The 21,260-nt window shown below is 48.1% G+C and overlaps 1 protein-coding gene across 4 annotated transcripts in view; it reads left to right on the forward strand.

Annotated features, from left to right (window-relative positions):
- Positions 1-21,260, forward strand: part of Carpa (Carbonic anhydrase-related protein A) — a 416,930-nt gene that overhangs the window by 353,202 nt on the left and 42,468 nt on the right. For all 4 annotated transcript variants that reach the window (XM_076898208.1, XM_076898218.1, XM_076898226.1 and 1 more), the window contains exon 4: positions 17,963-18,099. In XM_076898208.1, the coding sequence (XP_076754323.1) occupies positions 17,963-18,099 (137 nt within the window). The remainder of the gene's footprint in view (positions 1-17,962; positions 18,100-21,260) is intronic.

Below are 21,260 nucleotides of genomic sequence, written 5' to 3' on the forward strand. Positions count from 1 at the left end.
GCCTGTTTTCTTCTTTTTTTTTCGAACAGTGTATATTGAACGGCGGAGAGCCCACGATCTAGAGGATTTATGTTTCAATTGGAATCTCTTAAACTTAACTTCTCTTCTTGAGCACCTTCGAAACAGGCGAACCCTTCGCACCAGAATAAAGAAGGGTGAAGTTACGAAGGAATACTCCATCGCGTAAAAACCAGAATCTATACGCGACCCCCGTGTTCGATCGTTGTCGAAACTCACCCTCGCGGACGAGGTACAGGTTGGGTTGGGTGTCCTCGTGGGCTGTGTGACTTATTACCGCCATCGATAGAGTTCAGGAGTAGAGTTTTAGGGCGCACCGAGGTCTCATATCGCGGACAGATGGCTGGCCCGTTTTTACAAGCAATATAACGGACTGCCTTCGTAGATATATATCTGTACCATCGCGCGCTCCTCTATCTATACGTATCCTCTCTGCATATCCTTGATTTAGTCTCGACTCTGGCTCCCGGAGAAAAATATCGCCTCAGACTTCGTTTCGTTCCACTCTCGAGCCAGCCGCGTGCACCTATACGCGATGCCAACGTAAATGCAACATTGGACAGGCTCAGAGTAACAGAGACTGGCGTGTTATATCATTTTTCTCTCTAATTTACTCGCCTGGGTAAATAACACGAGCGATGAATTTAGAGACGAGGGGTTGCTGACGGGGATGCAGCTGATTCGAAATTAACCGCGGCACAGCGACGAGTTAACGCGTCGTTCTTTCCTTGTTTGTCGATAAAAGTTTGACTTATTCGATTTACGTGGTAAGTCAAGGTGGGACAGTGGATCGATATCGATCACGGAAATATTAATTTAATATCGCGAAAACCGGTTGTAGATTGCCCCATCCTCGTTTCGATTTGGTTTTTTCGAGGTAATCCAACGCTAATTGGCGATACAAAATTGCTACTAATTAGCAAGTCGAACTCGAGGCGAAAGTTCGCGATAAAAGGCGGTTAATGAATCCTTCCGTAACCCTCGAGCCCTCTCCCCAACAGGAATAATTACCGATCTCTGATTCGGTAAATTTGTCAACCGTTAACAGCACCTGCAGCGACAAAATGAAACCGTGGTAGATCCTTAATCCCATTCGCGAGCCTCTTCACGCGACCGTTTCAACAAACCCTTTCGAGTAACCTACTTATTAAAAATTATCACGGCCTGGGATGATCCGCGGATATAAAAAGAGAGGGGGGAAAAAAAAGAACAGCGAACATAAAAACGAGTGAATAGTGAAGGGTATTACAGGGCGCGCGCGACTCGAGCGGATATTCCGTGGTAACGCGAGGACGGAATGAAAGACGAAGCCGTCGGTGATATTCGACGCGGAATTCGCGGGGAATGAAAAATCTTCAATGCCAACGAACGTCTCCCCGCGGTCGGGATTAAGTCTGGACCCGTGGCTCTCGTGTTCCGCGTTTCTACGCAACTGGTAACCGTCCCCGTTCCAGCCGCGACGACTCAAGAGCACTTTTCCATCCCGCGGAAGTACAATTCCAAAGTGAAAATGAAATTTCTGCCACGAGACGGAGGCCGGTTTCCTTCGCCCCGTGACGTATGCGCGACGAGGACTTGAACGATACACTCGTTGAAATGCAACGCGAGAATATCCGCGTCTAGTTTCGCTCGAGAGCGCAATGGTAGCCTGGTATCTACGTACGAGGTCGTGGATTAAAGCGGCAAGTAGCGAGAACGATCGATGCGAAGGCACTCTCGTTCGTATCGTCGAATAATTTCATTGAAATCGAGCGTTGACGAAAGGCGTTTAGCCGCTCGTTTAAATCGTGGAAAATGTTTCGATGGATGGATTCCAGCGTGTAAAACAATAGAACCGTCCACGTCCGAAGTAGGGCTGGGAATCAAGAACGCTGTCAGTCACTTTGCGCGATAGGCTTCGAGAATATGTCGCGTTTCGCGTTGCACCCTGTGCATGGCAATTGATGAAAGAGGTCGAGGGGACAGTGGGTCGAGAAGTGAAAAGCCTCCGCGTGAAACAGACACGAATATCCATTCTTCTCGTTTGTTTCGTTCACGTTTGGTCCAAGGTTGCCCCCATTGTCCCTGAATTCACTGTCATTTCGAATCAGCGCTGGAGTTCACTGGAGGGTCGCGCAAGGCTAACAAAGCTACCCTTTGACTCCGTCGCGAAGACGTGCGTCCGACAATGCGCCTGAGAGAGCAATCCGACGCAAAGGGTCGTCACAGGGTTGAATCCCTTTCATCGACTTTCCCCTCGACGCGTGCCACGGCCAAGCTAATAGTTCCGTTCCGAGACGCGCGAATTAATTGGGTATCGATGGTCCCCGACGAATCGTTGCGTTGTTAAAAAAAATAAAGAAGAAAGGATAAACACGCGTACGAATGGCAATGTTTTTGGCTGTAATCGACGACAGATGTCGAGAGCGCGGGGCAAGAAAAAGGAGATTCCGTGGTCGTTGGAAATATCGAGTAATAAATTTGTCCCGGTGCTCATCGTTAATGCCAGAAACGGCGATAAATATTCCGGGCGAGCAGAAGAAAAGCTGGGGAAGAGGAAACAGAAAAAAAAAAGGAGGAATCTGTTCATTTAATCAAACGGACAATACGCGGGGATCGCGGAGTAATTAAAAATAACTGGACATAAATAACGGCGTAATACCTCGTAATTTCTGCCCCGCTCCACCTGTTCCAATATTGTCGCGATGTAATTCACCGGCGCGTCATACGTTCCGTTCGACGATCCCATCGTTTTTATTCGGCGTCGACGACGTCGTGATTAACGCGGCCGCATTCGACGCGCGGTCCGCGGAACAACTCCTCCGCTTTACCGTCCCTTCCCGTCCCAGAAAATGGGATAAGACCGGGGCCGGGGAAGGAAGAAACTCCCGGAGCGGAATAAGATTCTCTCGTCACAATGGGAGTGCAAACATTTGGTTCGTGTCAGTACCCTCATTCACTGTAAATGAATTCCTTCTTTTTGTTCCCGTCCCCGTCCTCCCCCTCACCCCACCCCCTTTGTTTGTTTCCTCTTCGTTTTTATTTCAGATATTCCAAAGTTACGGAACGCACCTGGAGTTCGAAGGAGGGGCCCCTGGAACTTATTAAGCGAGCTCTTTATGAAACTGGCTTTGTTACCGTGGAAACAGGGACGCGTTGAAAGGGGTTGCGCTGCGGTGTAGTTTATTTCGTAAATGAATGTTAAATTTTTTATAAATGAAAGGATAACAATCGAGGCCGGGTTGAGGTTTCCGTTGTCCGACGGAACGAGTAAATGTGCGTTGGCCTGGATTCGACGCAAAGATCGCCAGGGCTACGCGGCTCGATGCCGTCTGACAGCCGCCATCTTGTTGCTCGCGGATTAATAGATACAGATCGTGCGCGCGGTGTCGCGTTAAGTTCCGCTCGGTTCGATCGTGATCGAAATTTCTTCAAATTTGTTAACAGATCTTCCAGTTAATAAATAATAGCGTATCGTATAACAATGAAAAGTAGATTTTTCTTGATGCTCCTTGATCCTATTGTGAAATCCATGAAAGGTCCTTGAATGGGGTTTTTATCTATCGATATGAAGTAAAGGACCCTATTCAAAAACCATATGTTTTTGACCCCAACCAATTTTGTTTAAGCTTTGTATATTTGTAGATCTATATGTATCTCATCAATTGCCAGAGTCTGTATCTGTCCAGCCTTTTAATAAGGGGGGGTAGAGGGGGTCAAAGTACGCATTTGGCGAAATCTTTCGGAGGCTATAACTTTTGACTGATAAAAGATATCGCATTGAATTTTACGTCAAAAATCACAAAAAAATTAAACTTTCGAATGCTATATAATTTTTTTGTGATTTTTGACGTAAAATTCAATGCGATATCTTTTATCAGTCAAACGTTATAGCCTCCGAAAGATTTCACCAAATGCGTTAGAGACTCTGGCAATTGATTAGACACATATAGATCTACAAATATGCAAAGTTTAAACAAAATCGGTTGGGGGCGAAAACATATGGTTTTTGAATAGGGTCCTTTGTTAGGTAATCACATTTTACACAAGTTATCGAGGTATTCAAAGTTTTACCGTGCTTTCTATAAATGTTGGATCGATTTCCTGGAGAGAACGCGAGGAATCCGAAGCACAGGAATAAGTGAACAGTACGAGGTATGTTTAGTTCCGGTGAGCGCAAAGAGCAAGAATTTCCCTTTGACGTTAACATTTCAATGACATTTGACAGCGGTCGTGACAACGTCTATCCCTCTCCCGCGACCACAGCGGTATGAATGTTTGATGGCGTGCGCTCCATCTCAATGGCGACGTTAGACCTTTTGTCTGAACCGTTCCTGGATAATCTTCTTCAGGATGTCGAAGGGCAATCGCGTCAGAAACAAATATAGAATTTTCCCTCTCAGATTTTTCCCGTTCATTTATCACACTCACCATGTTACGCTCGACGTTTATTTCGTATTTAAAAAGCGTGTTGTGCAATAAAAGTTTATTAAAAAAAAGAAGAACCGTGTTCAGTTAAATCTCGCAGGAACGAGAATCGCGCGGGGTCCTTGTCGACACTTTCAGTTCTGTCCAACAAAACTTGAAACCGTTGTTCATCGACTCGCTTCAAATAAAACGAGACGAACGGTCGTTGAATATGCTCCAACGAAATTGTTTTTTTTTTTTCTCCTTTTTTTTGTCGCCCGTCGAGCACGGCACGCGCTTTACAATCCGCGTAAACATCGAGACCTGAACAGAGCCGATCGCAGTTCCTTTCCGGGCAGCCTCGTAGTATTTCCAGCGGCGGGATGCAACAAGAGTTGCGAAAAGCGAGGAATGTAGGGCGAGTCCATGAATAATAGAAGCGAATGAATATTCGAGCAGTCCTGGAATATTCGTAGCCGGGCTGCATGAAATAAGGTGAACGCTTACGACTGATCCCCGAGAATCCGAACGGAACGGTGTTTCTAATTCGATTCGCGGGAAGGTCCGGTTCTTTCGGCCAGGGATTCGCCAAGCGGATGGAGGCTACGCGCCTTTTGCGCGAAAACCCACCAAAGAGAAATCCCACGACGGAAATCTCGCGACAGAAATTCGTGTGCTTCTCCTGCGTCTAAACAAATGAATCGACAGGCAAGCCGTCAATGCGGAGTGATTTGAAACTATCAATTCGTCAACAGTTGGAGTTTCTTCGGACGTTTATCGAGTATTGCCTTCGGGGATGACGTGCGCGAGTAGAATTTTCAATTTCGACGGTGATACAAAACACAGTTATTAATTAAATGTCATCACCGTTCGTCCAGAGCATCCCCGCCAGGATTGGCGCAGCTCATTAATTTTCACGCGTGGAAACTGGAGGACCGCGTAATGCGCGCGGTAACAGTGTGTAATATTCGCGAGGCGGTATAGACGGTGTCCAAGGGGGTCGAGGTAGAAAAGGGGCGAGGACTTCCGGGCGGCGGGTGGAAAGAAGGCCGTTGCGCGACCCTCTGGGACCCTCCGCGTGCTCTTTCGTACATATTTTCCGGGTGGAAATGGCGGCAGTCGGCTCGCGTCGAGAGGCCGGAATTAAAGAACCGGAATAAACATGCAAATGCCCAGGCCACTTTCCATCTTTATCTCACTATAGCTGGTGAACGCGAGCGTGCTGACTTAAGACTCGACGATTCTCGCCGGACGGAGAAAATTCGAACAAAGCCAGGCGACAGTCGGATCAACGGGGATCTTTTTCTTTCTTTTCCTTTTTCTTTTTTAAGTACACACCGATCCTGACGGCGTTCTCAAGTAGATATCGCGAAAATAGGTGTAATAACGATGCCTGGGAAGCGGATTAAAAGCGTATTATTCGAGGATCCCCCGTTTTAGCTTGTGTATTGAGATGATGGAATTTTAAAGTACCGCTGGCTGTGCGGCTGTTTACCAGGTAGTTTCCAATAACTAGTCGGTTTGGGTTTTGCTGAAGTGGATGGATATTGTTTTCAACACTGTACGGCCGCTGCTTACGATTTTCGAGATGAGAACAAGACGACAATGCATCAAATACGAATGTGAAAAGTGACTAACGTATTTCGCGATCTAAGAAGAGGAATCGTTTCGATGGTACCGTCGATCCATGCAAAAATGTTGCCGTTCAACTATTTAATTAGGAGAAAATAATATTTGCCCGGAATTCGTTAAATCTGCATGAAAAGGGTTACACTTGGAGTAGTTGATTAAAAAGAAACAGCATTCACATCGAACCGCAGAGGTTATCTTCAAATATCCGCGGACCGCATTGCAAGGTTTAGTCGGAATAATCTGCAAAAATTCTCCAACAAATACAATCGAACGTATCTAACGAGAATCACTCATCTCTCTCTCTCTCTCTCAAACTGATACTTCGTTACAATTGGAAACTTTGCAAATTCCCAGTTCAAACACCGGGGAACGATCAGAGAACGATATACCGCGCCTCGCTTCGTTTTATTATTATTTTTCTTTCCCTTTTCCTGGCTATCCTTTCGTTTTTTTTTTTTTCTTTTTTCGCTCGATTCGTCGCGGCGCGCCGAGGAATCGTTTCATCGGGCTCTGATCCCCGTGAAACGAAACGGGGTGTAACGAGAATACGCGGAAAGGCGTTTTCCGGTGGCCGGGCGCGGTTCCCGCGGTTATTTCGGCGGGTCCGCGAAATTACACGGGAAAATATTTCGGCCGTCGAACCGGAAATCGCAAGAACGCGGCCGCCAGCGGAAGGGCCGCGCGGGATGCCGGGCCGCGCGAAGATTAAATGAAATTATTTAAATGCCGTAATTTAACATCCCGGGTACGGCCGGACCGGCCGCTCCGCAGGTGTTGAACATGCATGTATGCATAGAATACGTTTCCGGAAAACCAACTCTCCCGGTGCTGGTTCATCCAGCAAGCCTGGCTGGATTGCGTGCATACATTACCACCGCTCGAGAGGGCAAATATGCGCCGCGGTGATTTCGAACCGGCGGGAAAACGGCTTTTCTAATTTTCCATCGCGAACGCGTTCTCCCCAAGATTTTTACTTCGCAGTTGCGTGCGTTTCTTTGCACGCTGCTTGTTCAGGACCTCGTACGCGAACTGACGTAGCCGCGTGCCCTCTGTTTCTTTTCTACCCTCAAGTTCGAGAGATCGAACGCAGTTACACGGGGTGAGAATAGTTAATAAGAGAGGCGCGACAAAGCGGTTCCTTGGCCGATTTCCGTATCGTTCGTGACCAAGCGCCGTTCGCTCGTCGTTTCTACAAAAGTTTGGCGGACGATTCGAGGTCGAAGAATTCAATATAGCGGGGGTGGTTGGGCGTGGAAGTTGGCGCGATCAATTCGAGGATTAATCGCCCGGCGAGCTCTATTTTTCATCGGAACTCGGACGAGCTGTATTCCACCTCTGTTCTCTTTCCTTTCTTCCGCGAAGTTCGCCGCGCGTTTCTTAGCATCGCTCTATTAATTAATAATTCACGGCCCATTTTGGCCGTATCCAGGCGCCCCAACCCCCGCGATCGATATCTTCTTCCTCAACTTCTGACGTTGCCGCTGTAAATTTTCTTTTACGACTCCCACCGTTTCCGGGAGACGTGTATCCCTGGTTCGTTCAATCGCGAGGGTGAGAGAGAGAGAGAGAGAGAGAGAGAGAGAGAGAAGAGAGAGCTAAAACGCTGAGGAATCGTGCGAGTTCACTTTTTAATCCTCGCGCCACTACTCCTTCCGCTATTTATTTTAAAAAAAGTTACACCGCGTTAAATAAAATAAATGTTTAATCTCGAATCTTTTTTTCGGAGACAGTAGAGAAAGAGGGGAATTTATGGTTGGGGACGACGTCTGCCCTCGCCTGGAACTTTTCCTATTTAATTGAACACGAAATGGTAGGGGACCCCTCTGGACTGCAGTAATTTAATTCACGGTGAACGTAAACTTGGTTGATTCGTTCGACAGGCGCGAAGTTGTACAATAGCTGCCGATGTTTTCGTATTTAGTGGCGTGGAGGGGGGTTGATAAGCGGAAGGGTGGACGTTTCGACCGTTCCGTAAGGACGAACGGATTTTCTATCCAATTCCTTCGTAAGAAGATGAAACGCGTTACCAGTTAGACGATATTATTATTTAGCTCGAAACGAAGGGATTGAACGCCGGTCGAGTTTCGTATCGGACGGATACCGGCACCTATCGGGAAATTAATACCCGGCACCAACTCTGGCCGAGGTTCCGAGAGCAGCTCGAAAACGAAATTCGAGGAAACCGCAGAAATTTCAGGAGGACGGGGTGGCGCGGCGCGGTGGGCAGACTGCTTATATTCAAATTGAACTCGTTCGCGTGGCCGTGTCGGTGGCCGTATGATGCGTGTACCAGCCTATTCAGCCGGAGCTGGCTGAATGCATTAACCGGCTACAGGAGCAATTACCTTAGTTAATTAACGAATTTACAACTGCGACAGCGCCGGTGCGTAAATCGGTCTGTTCTAGCGCGAGTCCACAGCGCACCGTCGCGAATTGCGAATCGGCCGATATCGTTATCGCGTGCACCGCGTGTAAGCTCCAAAACCAACCCCCACCCCCGTATCACCCCTATGTTTACGTACAGCTTTTCGAATTGCTCGTAATTCCGGCTGTTACTCTTAATTGCCTTTCTACAGCGTTTCATTCGTTCCTATCAATTTTTGCTCTGCTCCTCTTCTTTCCTTTTACCCACAGAAGACACGCGTACCAGCGACCTGTTCCAATTTCCATCGACGTACCGTTTCAATTGACTAAGAATCCTTCTATTAATTAACCTCGTTCTATTCTCGCAACAGCAAGTCGCCTACTAAAATATGTCGGACAGAAGTGGATACTGTTTCTATAAAACGGTACCCATCACTCTATCGATTTTCTCCTGACGAACAAAGGGAACATCCGCGCGGGCGTCCCGATCGCGTACAACCTGGAAAATCAGCCGTTCAATGATATCGTCATTTGGGCTGCCGGGGGTGGGATACCCGAGGCAGACTCGAACGCGTCCGATGAAACGACGTTGATTAATTGGACCACGGTAATTAATTCGACGCTCGACAGGCTAAATGGCGGGAAGACTTGAGACGTAATCCAGCGTGCGCGCCGCGCATGGCGCACCCCCTGGCCCACCCTTACCGCCGAGTATATTTCATTTCGCGCGCCACTCGAGTTACCTGTCCCCGATAATCTCGAATTTAACTATCGCGAGACAATAGCCGAGGGGTGATCCCAGAACGGAGTCTGCTTCCGGGTTCGAGCAACCGTGAAAGTTTTATTAGAGTCTTCCAGAAATTTTTCTAGACTACGGCCTGCTATATAGTCGAGGACGAATGGGATTTTCCGTTCTGTTCCCAAACTTCTACCCGCCCCTCCACCTTCCCTATGGCGGTAGACGAGGGCTGATCGTCGATCGTTCGACTTGTCCCTCGTTACTTGCGAACTTGCGCCGTGCGTTCTATCCCCTTTTGACCCGCACCCCCAGTCGAACCCAACGGTCCATCGAACGATAAAATTGTTCGCGATAGCGTCGCTATTCTCAGTTCTATAAATGTATTAAAGTAACGCGTGAAATGGTTAATTACGCGGAAGTTCGATTAGATCCGATAACGAGGGAGGCTTTAACCGATTCGCTCGACTTCGAGACGATTTATTAGATTCGTAGGAATAATGGAACGAAGGGACGGTGGAGGATGGGGACGAAAGTTGGTACAGACGTAGCTTTTAAACGAGGAAACAAACAGATCGAAGCGTAAACGGATCGCTGGGGGTGAGAGGGGTGGCTCGAAGCTTTCTCCGGGACATTTTTCCCTTAAAATGGAGTTTTGTTCCGCGGACACGTTCTAAGAGGTCCGCGACAAGTTTCGCGGAAACTTTCGCCGAGATCGGAGCAGCGTGAAGTTTAAAATTATTTCGAATGTTATCCGAACCGTGATGGGCTCGGAAGCTCGAAAGTCTCCCGAGTGCTGCAAATCTTGAAAGCTTTGAATGTGTTACCGAAACTTTCGTGGCTTTTGACGGTCTCAAAAATTCCCCGGGACCAGACGATCTTCAAACTTCCGGCCCGTCTTCGTTCCGTGCCGGAAAACGTACCAAAGACACCATAATCGTTCCCGATACACGTCTCGTCGTTTTATCGATTTTCCCAATTACCCTCTTCAAGCTCGATTAAATCGATAAAGAACTACATTTTAACTCGAGCGAATAAATACTCTCGAGTAAGAATAATCCGCGACCTGGTAGCTCTGACATTTTTAACATTACTATAACACCGTCGATCTGTTCGCGCGAGAGGCAGCCTTTACGCAAAAACCAGCCCGCGGATTCGAATCATTCGCATGGTAAAATCTAACGAACACGTCCCGCGAACGATTCGAGGGGTATTCGAGCGAAACGGAAACGGAACAAACCTCTCGGAATGAAAAAAAAGTCGGGAGCAGGTACGGAGAAAGGAGGACGCGAGACGCGAAGCGTGTAGGTGCAGCTTCCATTGGTCGTACCTCGATTCCACGGGAAACTCTCGTTTTCACGGGACGAGAGAAAGAGATTTATCGGCTTCGTGAGAACACGAAAAGTGTCGCAGCCAACCAACGAGCATCTGGTTCCAGGGTGAACGAGAGGCGAAGAAGGTGCGCGCTATGGTTGGTTTAGACGGGGGTTGGGTAACGGGCGCAAGGGGTAGAAGGACTCCGCTCGAGCGGTGGAACTCATCGATCGACGAACGAGGTTATCTCTTTTTCGCGACGGGACCCCTCTTAAGATTGCTGTTTGCAGCGAGCTTGCCTGTCAAAACAAATTAATCGGGGGATATTAATGAGAAAGGAACGAAGGGCGGCGTGGGCTGGAGAGAGAAATTTATTAACAGACGGGATAATTTAATTAAGGATCGCGATCGGTCACGCGAAGATCGATTTGGCGGACGTTTATTTATTATTAAAACAATCGAGCGGTGTTCACTTCGAATTACGCCGCCCTACGAATTACATCGCCTACGTTTCTTCTTTCCTCTCATCTTTTTTACTCCGCCTCCGATTTGCCTTCTTTCGCTCGTCGGTGCTTCATTCCCGCGTGACAATGGTACCTTTTTTTTGCGAATATCTAATAAATGGGTCTTTAATGGTGTCTTTTAAAATAATAAATCAACGGTTGCCACGTTTGATATTTCGGTGTCACAGCGAATCGTGATATACGACGCAGCTTATTTCTCTTGCAACAAATCATTTATACCCATAAAGAGTAAACTATAGGTTGTACTATGCGCGAAACTGAAAACGGCAAATATCGTCGGCAACGAAAAAATAACCGAACGACGAACAACTCTTCCACATAATTTTTTACTACTTTTTTCGTTTATACTTATTCGTGGTTCACCTCTTTCCTTATAAATCTGGCGAGCGTTTTCCTGAGCACAAACATACCCTGAATTACTCGGGACGTATCCCACCCCATCCGGATAGAAACACTGTGTATTCTGAGATTGCACTGATTGCATACAACTCTACGACTCGGAGGGAAGGACAAGATTAGAGCCGGTATCACGGTATTAGTATCTAGTCACTAATCACGGTCATAAAGCCGGTTTGTCAGGACACGAGGGGCGAATCGTCTCCACCGTCGTCATCATCGTCAGGGGTCCCATCGTGAAATATTATCCAAGTAAATATTTCCCTCCCCGCGGAGCTTTTAACCATCTTATATTCATGCTTTTGTTTCGCGTCTACTTCCGTGGCCCTCGTTATTTTCGTTTCGCCTCCCTATCCGATACTTCCGGGTGCACCGCGCCGCTTTTAAGGCTGTAATCATTTTGTTTTTGAATATTTCATGCATATCGGGATTGATCCGCCAGGGATCGGGAATTTTTATGGAAATAGCATCCCCCGTCCAACCCTCTCCCTTTCTCTCTGTCCTTCCATCGCGTTCTAACATAAGTAATCCTTCCGTCGTCGTTCTATTTGCATGTATCGCGAGTGCGTTTCCGGAATGCCGCCGCGCGTCCTCGACCCTGTCCTTTTTCTCCTTCTCCCCTCATCCACGATCGACAATACTTGATTTTTGAATATAAAGATAGGAATAACTCATGGAGAAGAAATATAAACATTTTACACACAGTTCTCTTTTACGTTAGAACATTGAAGAGAGCACTGTTCTTCTCCAAATGGTCCAAGTAAGAAGACATCGAGGACCATACGCAGCTCTAAAGAATGCCTCTTAATAAAACGCATTCTCCACCAACGGACAAGAGAAACAAACGAACTCTCGTCCGACGCTGCGCTTACGACAAGATCCTCTTACACCCCTAAAAGAGGGTTCACCCCCTCGATTTTGCATTCGCGACGATACCGCGGCCCAACCAGCCGGTATCGTGCAATAGCGGATTCGAAAACAGCGAAAAAGATGGGGAGAGAGGCAGGAGTGGACAGAACCGTTGAAAGCTGGCTGCTCGCCCCTTGACGGGGGGCGAGCGTTAGGGTCCATTGGCATCGTGACAGCGCGCCAAGTCCAATTAAGATGTTTTTCAAGCAGCCGGGCCTTAGCCGGCAGACATTGAGGCGTCTGCGACGCCTCAGCCTAGCCTCGGAATTCATATGCATACATGAATACATTTCGTCCAATCAACTACCCTTTCCGCGGCGCCCCGCGTATCTTTTGTCCACCGTGTAAGCACGGCCGGTTCGCGTCTGTGCCTGGTGATTTTCAGAAGCCGTAAAATCCACACGCTAATGAACGCTCACCCCTCCCCACCCTTAGGTAATTAGGCTTTTTCCACGAGGCATTTCGCTGCTTCGTTTTTTATGTTCATTTTTTCATTTTTTTTTTCGCCCATCCACCCTTGAAACTCCGGACGAGAGATATCGCGACTCATCGTGAGCTTTCGAGGTACCACGAGTGACACGGTTGATGGATGGAGGTGTTTATAGGCTGATCCTAGGTTGGGGTGCTCGAATTGGATGGTTCGAGGAAGGCATGCGAGCTGGCCGAGGGTGGAAGCGCTCGGTGAATGCCTGCGATTCGTGATTTTCGAGATTCTTTTGTAACAGATTACCATGGATTAAAAGAAATTTGTTGGGGACCAAAATCGTCGTCGCGATGCTTCCAAGTTCAGAAGCCACCGCTGCGATCTTAACATTATTCGTAGCCCAAGTACTAGCTTCTAATTGTAACTCGTGGCTGACCCGAGCTAACTGTTCCAAAGTGTGACTAACTGATTGAATTCCTAATTGATGACTGTTGAATACTAAGTGGTTGAACTTTCTGGCCGTCCATAGGCGTTTCTAACTTCAGCTTCGTTTAGCTCCGGACGGTGCACCCTAGTCTCTAGTTGCTAAAAATATCTAATTACAAGAAGAACCTCTTTTCGCAGTCGTGTAACGCGGAAAGATTCCTACGATGCTTGACGGGGATGATCAGACATACCCGTAGCCATTTCCACCCCTTGGAATCTTAATTCATACGAGGGTAAGTCGTTGCTCGCGTTGAATTCTTGATTTCTGCTTCAACTTTGCCCGTCACGCAACCAGCGTCGGAAGAATTTCATTGGTCGAACAGGAATGCCGCTATCGAGGCCGGGGATTGACATTTCATTGTAGCCAGGGCAATGCTTTAAGCGGCGGTGGTGGCGAAGATTTATGAACAGGAAATGCCTGCATGCCTGTAGGGATGGTTAGGAAATCTTCGAAATGGATGTATTGTTCGAATTCTCCGGTCAGTGGTAATCTCGATGGGTAAACGTCTGTTATAACACGATATTCAAAAAATGTCTTCCATTAAGCACGATTACGTCGCGCTGTTGTTACTTTTCACGGTAAAGAAAATTGTACGCGAAGCTGGCTGGCAGGCACGGAGAACAATTTCCAGACAGATTAAATTCCCGCCAAAAGAAATTCTATATTACTCTAAATTAGAATTTCAAATCGGTCTGAATTACCGTGAGCCGGAATTGCAAATTGTTTGAAATTGTTTCGAATGAAAATTTGTAAATCGTCGGCGCGGAGGAATTGTTCGTAAACCGCGACGAAGTAATTTGCCTCCGCAAACCTCGACGGGAGCTTAAGACGCTCGGTAACCCTTTTCTTTCCCCGTCGAAGAAAGGATTCCCGGCATTTTTCCGTCCGCCGCTTCGTTCGCCGATTAATTGTTTTTATCGAGAACTCGCGGCGGGGCTAATCCGGCCTTGATTAATTCCATTCCTCGAGGACGTCCTCCTTATCGAGAGGAATCTGACGAACCTCTTCCCTTATCTTTGTATTCGAGCCCACCGATAGACAGGCTGAGGAAGAACCAGCCGAGAAAGCGGTAAGAAAAGAACCAGACAGGGGATGAAGCTACTCCTCTCTCGTGAAGAGGAGCGAGAAAAATCCCCGACAATTAATCGCGTCTTAGGCAAACCTGTAATTACGTTTGTTAGCGATAGCGAACAAAGGACGCGTATCTGTCTCGGAACAAATTGGAAAATCAACCCCTCTATGAAATTCATAACCCTTCCGACGAAATCCCGTTTTTCCGTTAAATCGCGAACTCTGCGGAGCGTTTATTTATTAACCGGCCCTGTTCGTCGACTGAAAATGGTTAGGCGCTCCCAGGTCTCTCTCGAGGAGACGTAAATAATTAAAACCGGTGGCACTGAACCGCCCCGCGGAGGGTGAAGCGCGATAGGGGTGGCTAAGGCTGCTAAGCCAGTCCGCAAAGGGGATCAACAAGGACCACGGTGTAGGCTACGAGCTCCTTCTCGTGCCGCAGAGAACGACTCCACGATGAGGAGGGAGCGGATGGAGGAGGGTCGCAAAGCGGTGGAGGGTGGCGCGCGCGGAGGACGGAAGAAGAACAGGCAGGGTGTAACCAGGGTTAAAACATCGTGAAGGAGGGCAAACGGAGCGGGCTGCGAGGCTGTGTTAGCTTCTACACTTAATCACTTTTGCTAATTGCAGAATGATTGCTCCGCGCTTGAAGTTTCAATAATGGGGTTGTTACACCCCCTTCCAAGACAGACGGGAAGAGAGACGGCTTGAGGGAGAGAGAGAGAGAGAAAGAGAAAGAGAGAGTACGCGGTCTGGTAACCGGTTATACACCGAGCAAAGCTCTCCAGTTATCACCCTTTCTCCTGTTATCTACCTCCACCCCTCTCGCCTCGTCCGAGGCGCACTTTTCCCCATCGTCGACCTCAACCCAGCGGCCACCAGTGCCCGTTTCCTCCAGGTAGCTGATGAATGCCATAATAGTCTACCTGCCTTCGGGTGATAAGAAAGTAATCATTCCATCTGGCCACCGTTATTCCATTAACTAGAAGGCTCGTCCCTCTCAGACGCTGCTAGCTTTCCAACTCACCCCCGCTGCACCCTTGGAGCGCTAAGAGTTTGCGCGGAAAGCCTTAACCTGAAGAGAGAAAGAGAGAGAGATGGTGGCCTGGACCCGTCGACTCAGCTAATTATGCAATTATATCGGTGGCCAAGGAACGAGGCTGCGTAACAGGCTGCACGAAAATGAAATTCCTCCCGGTTCGTGGACTAGGCGACGCTGTAAATATCGGGTTAATGTTGCGTTCGCTTGACAAATAGCCGACGCCTGGACGCGATACGCTCGCGCGAGATACTATAAATCGTACGCGCGGCATGCGCCGTTTTGACCGCGTGAACCGGCGTTTCGAGTGTTTTGGATACTCTCACCGGTGCTGTTAGGGGCTTTTGATACCGCGCGTAGGCCGCTGGTGGAGAATGTTGCGAAGGAATGTTGGATATTGCGCGCAGTAAAGCCGAGAAGGGGTCGAACAGAAAGAATCTGCGTACAAAAATTAGATTCGTTCTATACGACACGAAGGCTTTCATTACGAACGTCGATGTTTATTCTGCGAGATCAACCCTTGTGCGATCGAGGACTTTCACTTTCAAACTTCATTTCTCAATTCGTATGAATATTTTAGCGAAACGCCATAGAAAGTATATTTAAAAAACTTTAATACGCATTTCAGAGAGATATTATATCGTAGCAGAGAGACAGAGAGAATTTTTTGCAATTAAGTTCATCGCGTTCACGTGACACCGATAAAGGCAAGAATGCACGACTGGAAGATCTCACGGTGCGATTAGCAGAACGATGCACGCCATCATTGATACCATGCACGCGTGTACCAAGGTTATAATTTTTAATTACACCCACGTGCCGCGGTACCGTTAGTTCATCCTATTGTACAGACACGAAAGAACTGTCTATGAGCGTCTCGCGTACGATTCAACGGGGATCGCTTCTGGCGATGATGTTTTCTTCGACCATGGAAATAGGATTGAACTACGTCAACTGGATGTCGAAAATTTAGAGGATCGAACGTCAGAGAATTAAGAATTGATCGAGCGAAGTAAAAAGGATGACGGCTCGCGATGAAAGTTTCTGCGAATCTTACAATCTCGAGCGATACGATCGATCGAATTACTAAACGGCGATAAGAGGGTGTGCGCCGAAATCACTCAGCGACATCGTGGCGAACGTTCTGATTTATTATGCATTAAACAAAGATGAGCACGTATCACGGAACAGTTTGTTGGACGATCGTTTGGCCGTGTATGGATCGTCGTGGAAGGGCCACTTTGTGTGCGACGTCGCGTGCCGTCACGGTGGCAAATTTCCGTGCTGACGTGCCTGCCGCGTCGGTTATAGCGAGTTGTTTATACGAGCAATAATTTATTACTCACCCCCGGCGAGGCGGTGGTGGATCGTTAATATCGTAGACGTCGGAACGTTGGAAGACGGAGAATGCGACGGAATTGTATCGCGCTTAAAGCGAAAGACGCGGCCGATGGCTCGTCTGGTGTCTCTGCTCGGTTCTAATCGTTTTATTGCGGCCGTGCGCCGTGTTGGCGTTGCACGCCCCTCCGGCGCACGAGGTTGAAAAATCATGTTTGATCGCTGAGATTGAGAGCGCGTTGCTCTGGAATGGAGTTTAATATTTATTCGAAGATACAAGGGAGCGCTTGTTCTCGTTCGAGGGTTCCTTTTATCACTCGTTCGGTGCTTTGTTTAAAAATTTCTCGACTACTTAAAGACTGTTATCGAGCGGAAGTAATCTTCGTGTTCGTCTTTCGCGTGCACCAAAGTCGTATCGTCGAATTGTTCTATTAATTATTCAAAGAAGGAATCATCTCTCTTCTCCGCAAGTTCCAGGACAGATTACGGCAACCCAACAGAACAGAAAATCCCGTTTCTCGAGCCATAAATTCACGAAGGACCGACTCGTTAGCCCCGGTATCGATTCCGCGGTCCACGTGAAAGAAAGTTAAATTTCTCTGAGGAGACGGCCGGTAAATACGAACGGAAGCGGGCAGAAATGTAAAAAGAGGGACGAGGCGCGGGAGGGGTCGAGATCCCTGTTGGTTTTCGCGTCGCCAGTCGAAACGAGTTCGAAAGCCCTTTTACCGAATAAAAGTTGACGCGAGCAGCCAAGGTTCCGGCGGTGGCGGCGGCGTTGGCGGGTGCTGCGCCGGCGCAGCCCACCCGGAAAAGTTGAAATTATAAAAATTTCAAATTTCCAAACGGCTGACAGACGGCGATTCGCGCGGCCGCCTGGGATGGCCGCGGCCGCGGTTTTGCCGACCGCGTGAACTTCGACCAACTTCCCAGCCGGGAAAATTGGAAACCGCGCCGGGAAAAATTGTTTTCCAGGCCGCGGCCGCGGCGGCGCCGCTGGAAACGCTTCCCGATTAGATGCTCGCGATACCGGTAATGGTCTACGCGTCGATAGCGCACGATGATGGCTGTTTCGAAAGCTTTTTTCTGATAGAAAAAAAAAAGAATCGCACGAACGAATTCTTTTTAATATGAATCAATCCCGTTACTCTTTCGCGTCTTTGAAAATGTATAGTGGATTGAAAAACGTATTTAATTCGAATTTTGTTAGTACATAGAGGTGTGTACGTTAAATATTGAAAAGTAGCGTGTTGTCGTTTGAAAATAGAGTTGTTCGATTAATTAAGGATGAGAATAAAGCACGCGCTTCCGGTTTTGCTTGCAGGTCCTTCGTTTTGGGGGCTGATAAACCCCCAATGGTCTTTGTGCAGCAAAGGAAGGAGACAGAGCCCTATCAACATCGAGCCTGACAAGCTTCTCTTCGACCGCCACTTGAGACCCGTGTTAGTCGACAAACACAAGGTAATTTATCCACCATTCCTCTTCTTTCTCTCGCCCCTTTTTCTTTTTCTATTTTTTTATCCCACCCCCCGCTCTTCGTTGCGGCTCTTCAACTTCTCAGAGTGTCCTCGTGTACTCGAAAGTAAAGGAGGATTGAATAGGGAATCGAGGCGGCTGGGAAATCCTGATTCTCACGCCTTTGCTCTAACGAAGACAGAGGAACTCTTGTAGCATCTACTTTATAGAACATTTTCAAATTTGCATTGTAGATTATTCGTTCAAATACTTTCCTCTGTGTAGAATATGGAATATTTAACGCCGCACCCCGGGGGTGGAAAAGGATTCGCGTGTTCATTCCACGGGATATTTAGTATTTTATAAACGAGGGGACATCTGCTCTCGATTTTCGACGCGGTCGAAACAATTTTAAACGGCGGGGGGGGGGGGGGGGGACGACGGAGGGGATTAAATAAATTAGTAATATCGTTGATTAAAAAAATCCAATATCCACCAGATGCATTCAAGCGTATCGACAGCTTTTACACGGTGTGTCCCGTTCGCAAAACGATCGTTATCGAACTGTTAAACAAATTGCTCGTCCCGTCTCTGAAGAGGGGAACGACGAGGCGCGGGATCCTCCATCGTCCCAAGGATTCCTAGTAAATACTGGCTCTCGTTTGAAAAGCGGAGCTTCGATCTTCCGCGCGATGAATATTCACTCGTCGAGCCGAGACCGATTCCTTCTCCGCTCCCCTCATTTCCACGTTCCCTTTTCCATTCGCTCCTAATAATACGTAAGCGGTTGGATACGAAAATGTTACGGTAACAAAATCGCGAATACATCCATCGATTATCGTCCAGCGATTAATCAAACGCCGCTGTCGCGGCTTGCAAGTCGCCCATCGACGGGATTTACAATATTTACGTGACTGGCGGCGAGTCGAGGCGCATCAATTTCGACTCCGGACAGAGAATTGTGCCGCGTTAATTTTCACGCGGCCAATCCACGTGCAAAACCGAGCGCGACGGGGCGAGCAAAAATCGAAAGGGAAACGAACGACGGCGAAACCGAGCGAAGGGATGCCCGCCCCTGTCGCCGCATCTGTGAAATCAACGATCGCTCTGTATTTTTTTTTTTCTTTTTCATTGCTTCGCGTTGATCAATTTCACGGCGACAAAATTCACCAGCGTGCTTGAAGACGACTTTGATTATGCGCGCGTAATTAATAAATTTTCATTACTGGCACGCGTGTAGTCCGCTCGCAAATATTTACTCAATGGAGGGGTTGCTGTCCGTGTTGCCTTAAGGGACTTGGAGGCTTAAACAGGCGTGCCGATAATTAATGGATTTATTATCGAATTAACGAAGTCTTGACTGCCAGTGAAAAATTGGAGGCGAGTCTAGGGGTGGATTCGAATTCCATTGCTGGCTGGCGACAGCTCTGGGAATAGCCGCGACGCAGCTACTCGCGCGGAGCTGAACGCGTCTCCGCGCGATACGAATCTATTCAGCGGAGATAAATCATTCGAAAAATGTTCATTTTCGATGGAGACCCTAACTCCGCTATCTGCAACAGCCGAACGTCGATTTCTACAACCTTTACGAGCGGAAGGACGAGGATAACAAAATCTCCCTTGAGTTTCCAGAGTATTTTGTAATCGCATAAAATATTCGCGAAGATTTCGCAGGCACGTTGGGAACCGTTCGAGGATCGATCGATTAACGTCCATTTCGCGGAAAAACATCGGCTCCGCCGTACGTTCCATTACGCGCGTAGGTTTATCGCGTATTCGCGTGATGCGGCGCGACACAAGAATTGCACCTCTGCCTGTGAACGCTAAAGTGCAGTTACGGAAATTGTTTTATGGAAATCGGCTACGGAGGCGGACGGTGTGCACGCGCCGCGGAACAAACGCCGATAGACTTCGACGGGTTGAACGCGGCGGTGGATATTTAGGAGGAACTAACGCGAAGCTATTACCGATTTCCGTGGATGAAAGGTCGAACGTAGTTTGGTTAAAGTCGAGAAAATCCACCGGATGATGCGCCTCCGTGCTATTTACCACGTTCGCTGGGAATTCCTGCCCTTTTGTCGGAGGGAAACACCGATGAATAGCTTTTTTTCATCGAAATTGTGAAACGGCTGATCGCTCGCTAATCTCCGCGCGAATCGTTAATCGCACGCATATTCTGCTGCTGTGATCTTCGATGGCTCGCGTAGTAAACGTGCAACGAGAGGAACGAGCGGGATACAAATATAATGAATCGTTGGAAAACGTGGATATTGAAAGAAGAGGATCGAGTAGGGTCTCGTTCTCGGCTCATCCATTGGCTCCCTGAAAAATAGACGATCTAAGGGAAGTTCCGGTCGCGTTCCGCATGAGGCGACCCCGGATCGGGACTTCTGCTCACGTGCTGGCAATCAGCGTGTCAGCTGAGAACGCCACGTGACTCGTTTCTATCGTATCCGCGTCGCGGTTCGAGTTAGCACGTCTCGCGTAACAAACGATAGGTTCCGCTTTTGAGACCGTGTGCTTTCACGAAAATCGGACAAAGCGCACGTGGCTGGTGTTTCGCGCTTCCTGCCACCGTCTGGCCTCGAACTTTCCACGAAAAATGTTCGCTTCTTCCTATGAAACTTGTCGTGGAAAGTTTTTCAGGTTGACGGAAAACGTTTCGTCGAACTCTGGGGGTGGACGAACGCACGCGGTACAATTAGCCCAGGGGATGTTTCGTCCGCATCGAATTATCTGTAATCACCTGCTCGCGTTCCCGTTTGAAATCGTCGAGCCTCGACTCGACTTGCTCGATTTTATAAACCCGCTGGAAATGCCCGGCTGCTTTTTAATCTCGTTTTTCTTCTCCCACCCCAGCCCCTCTGTTCACCGCGAAGAGTACGATCCGCGAACGGAATTACGGATTAATTCACTTTGGCAACGTTCGTCCGGCTGTTTCGCCCCGTTGTTGTAATAAACAGGAAATCCGATATTTTTCCAACGGGCCAGACCCGCGCATTGTTACGAGCGACGGAGCATTTGCATGTTAATGCGAATTCGGTGGTTTTATTTCGGTGTCGTTGAACGGGCTGCCGTCGATCGTAATTGAAAAATACGAAATATATATTAATACCGTATATATTAATTGCGAGCAGTGTAACGAGGCGGCGAGAGAGTTTTAACGT

This window comes from Xylocopa sonorina, chromosome 1 (assembly GCF_050948175.1).
Source record: "Xylocopa sonorina isolate GNS202 chromosome 1, iyXylSono1_principal, whole genome shotgun sequence".
Taxonomy (NCBI): domain Eukaryota; kingdom Metazoa; phylum Arthropoda; class Insecta; order Hymenoptera; family Apidae; genus Xylocopa; species Xylocopa sonorina.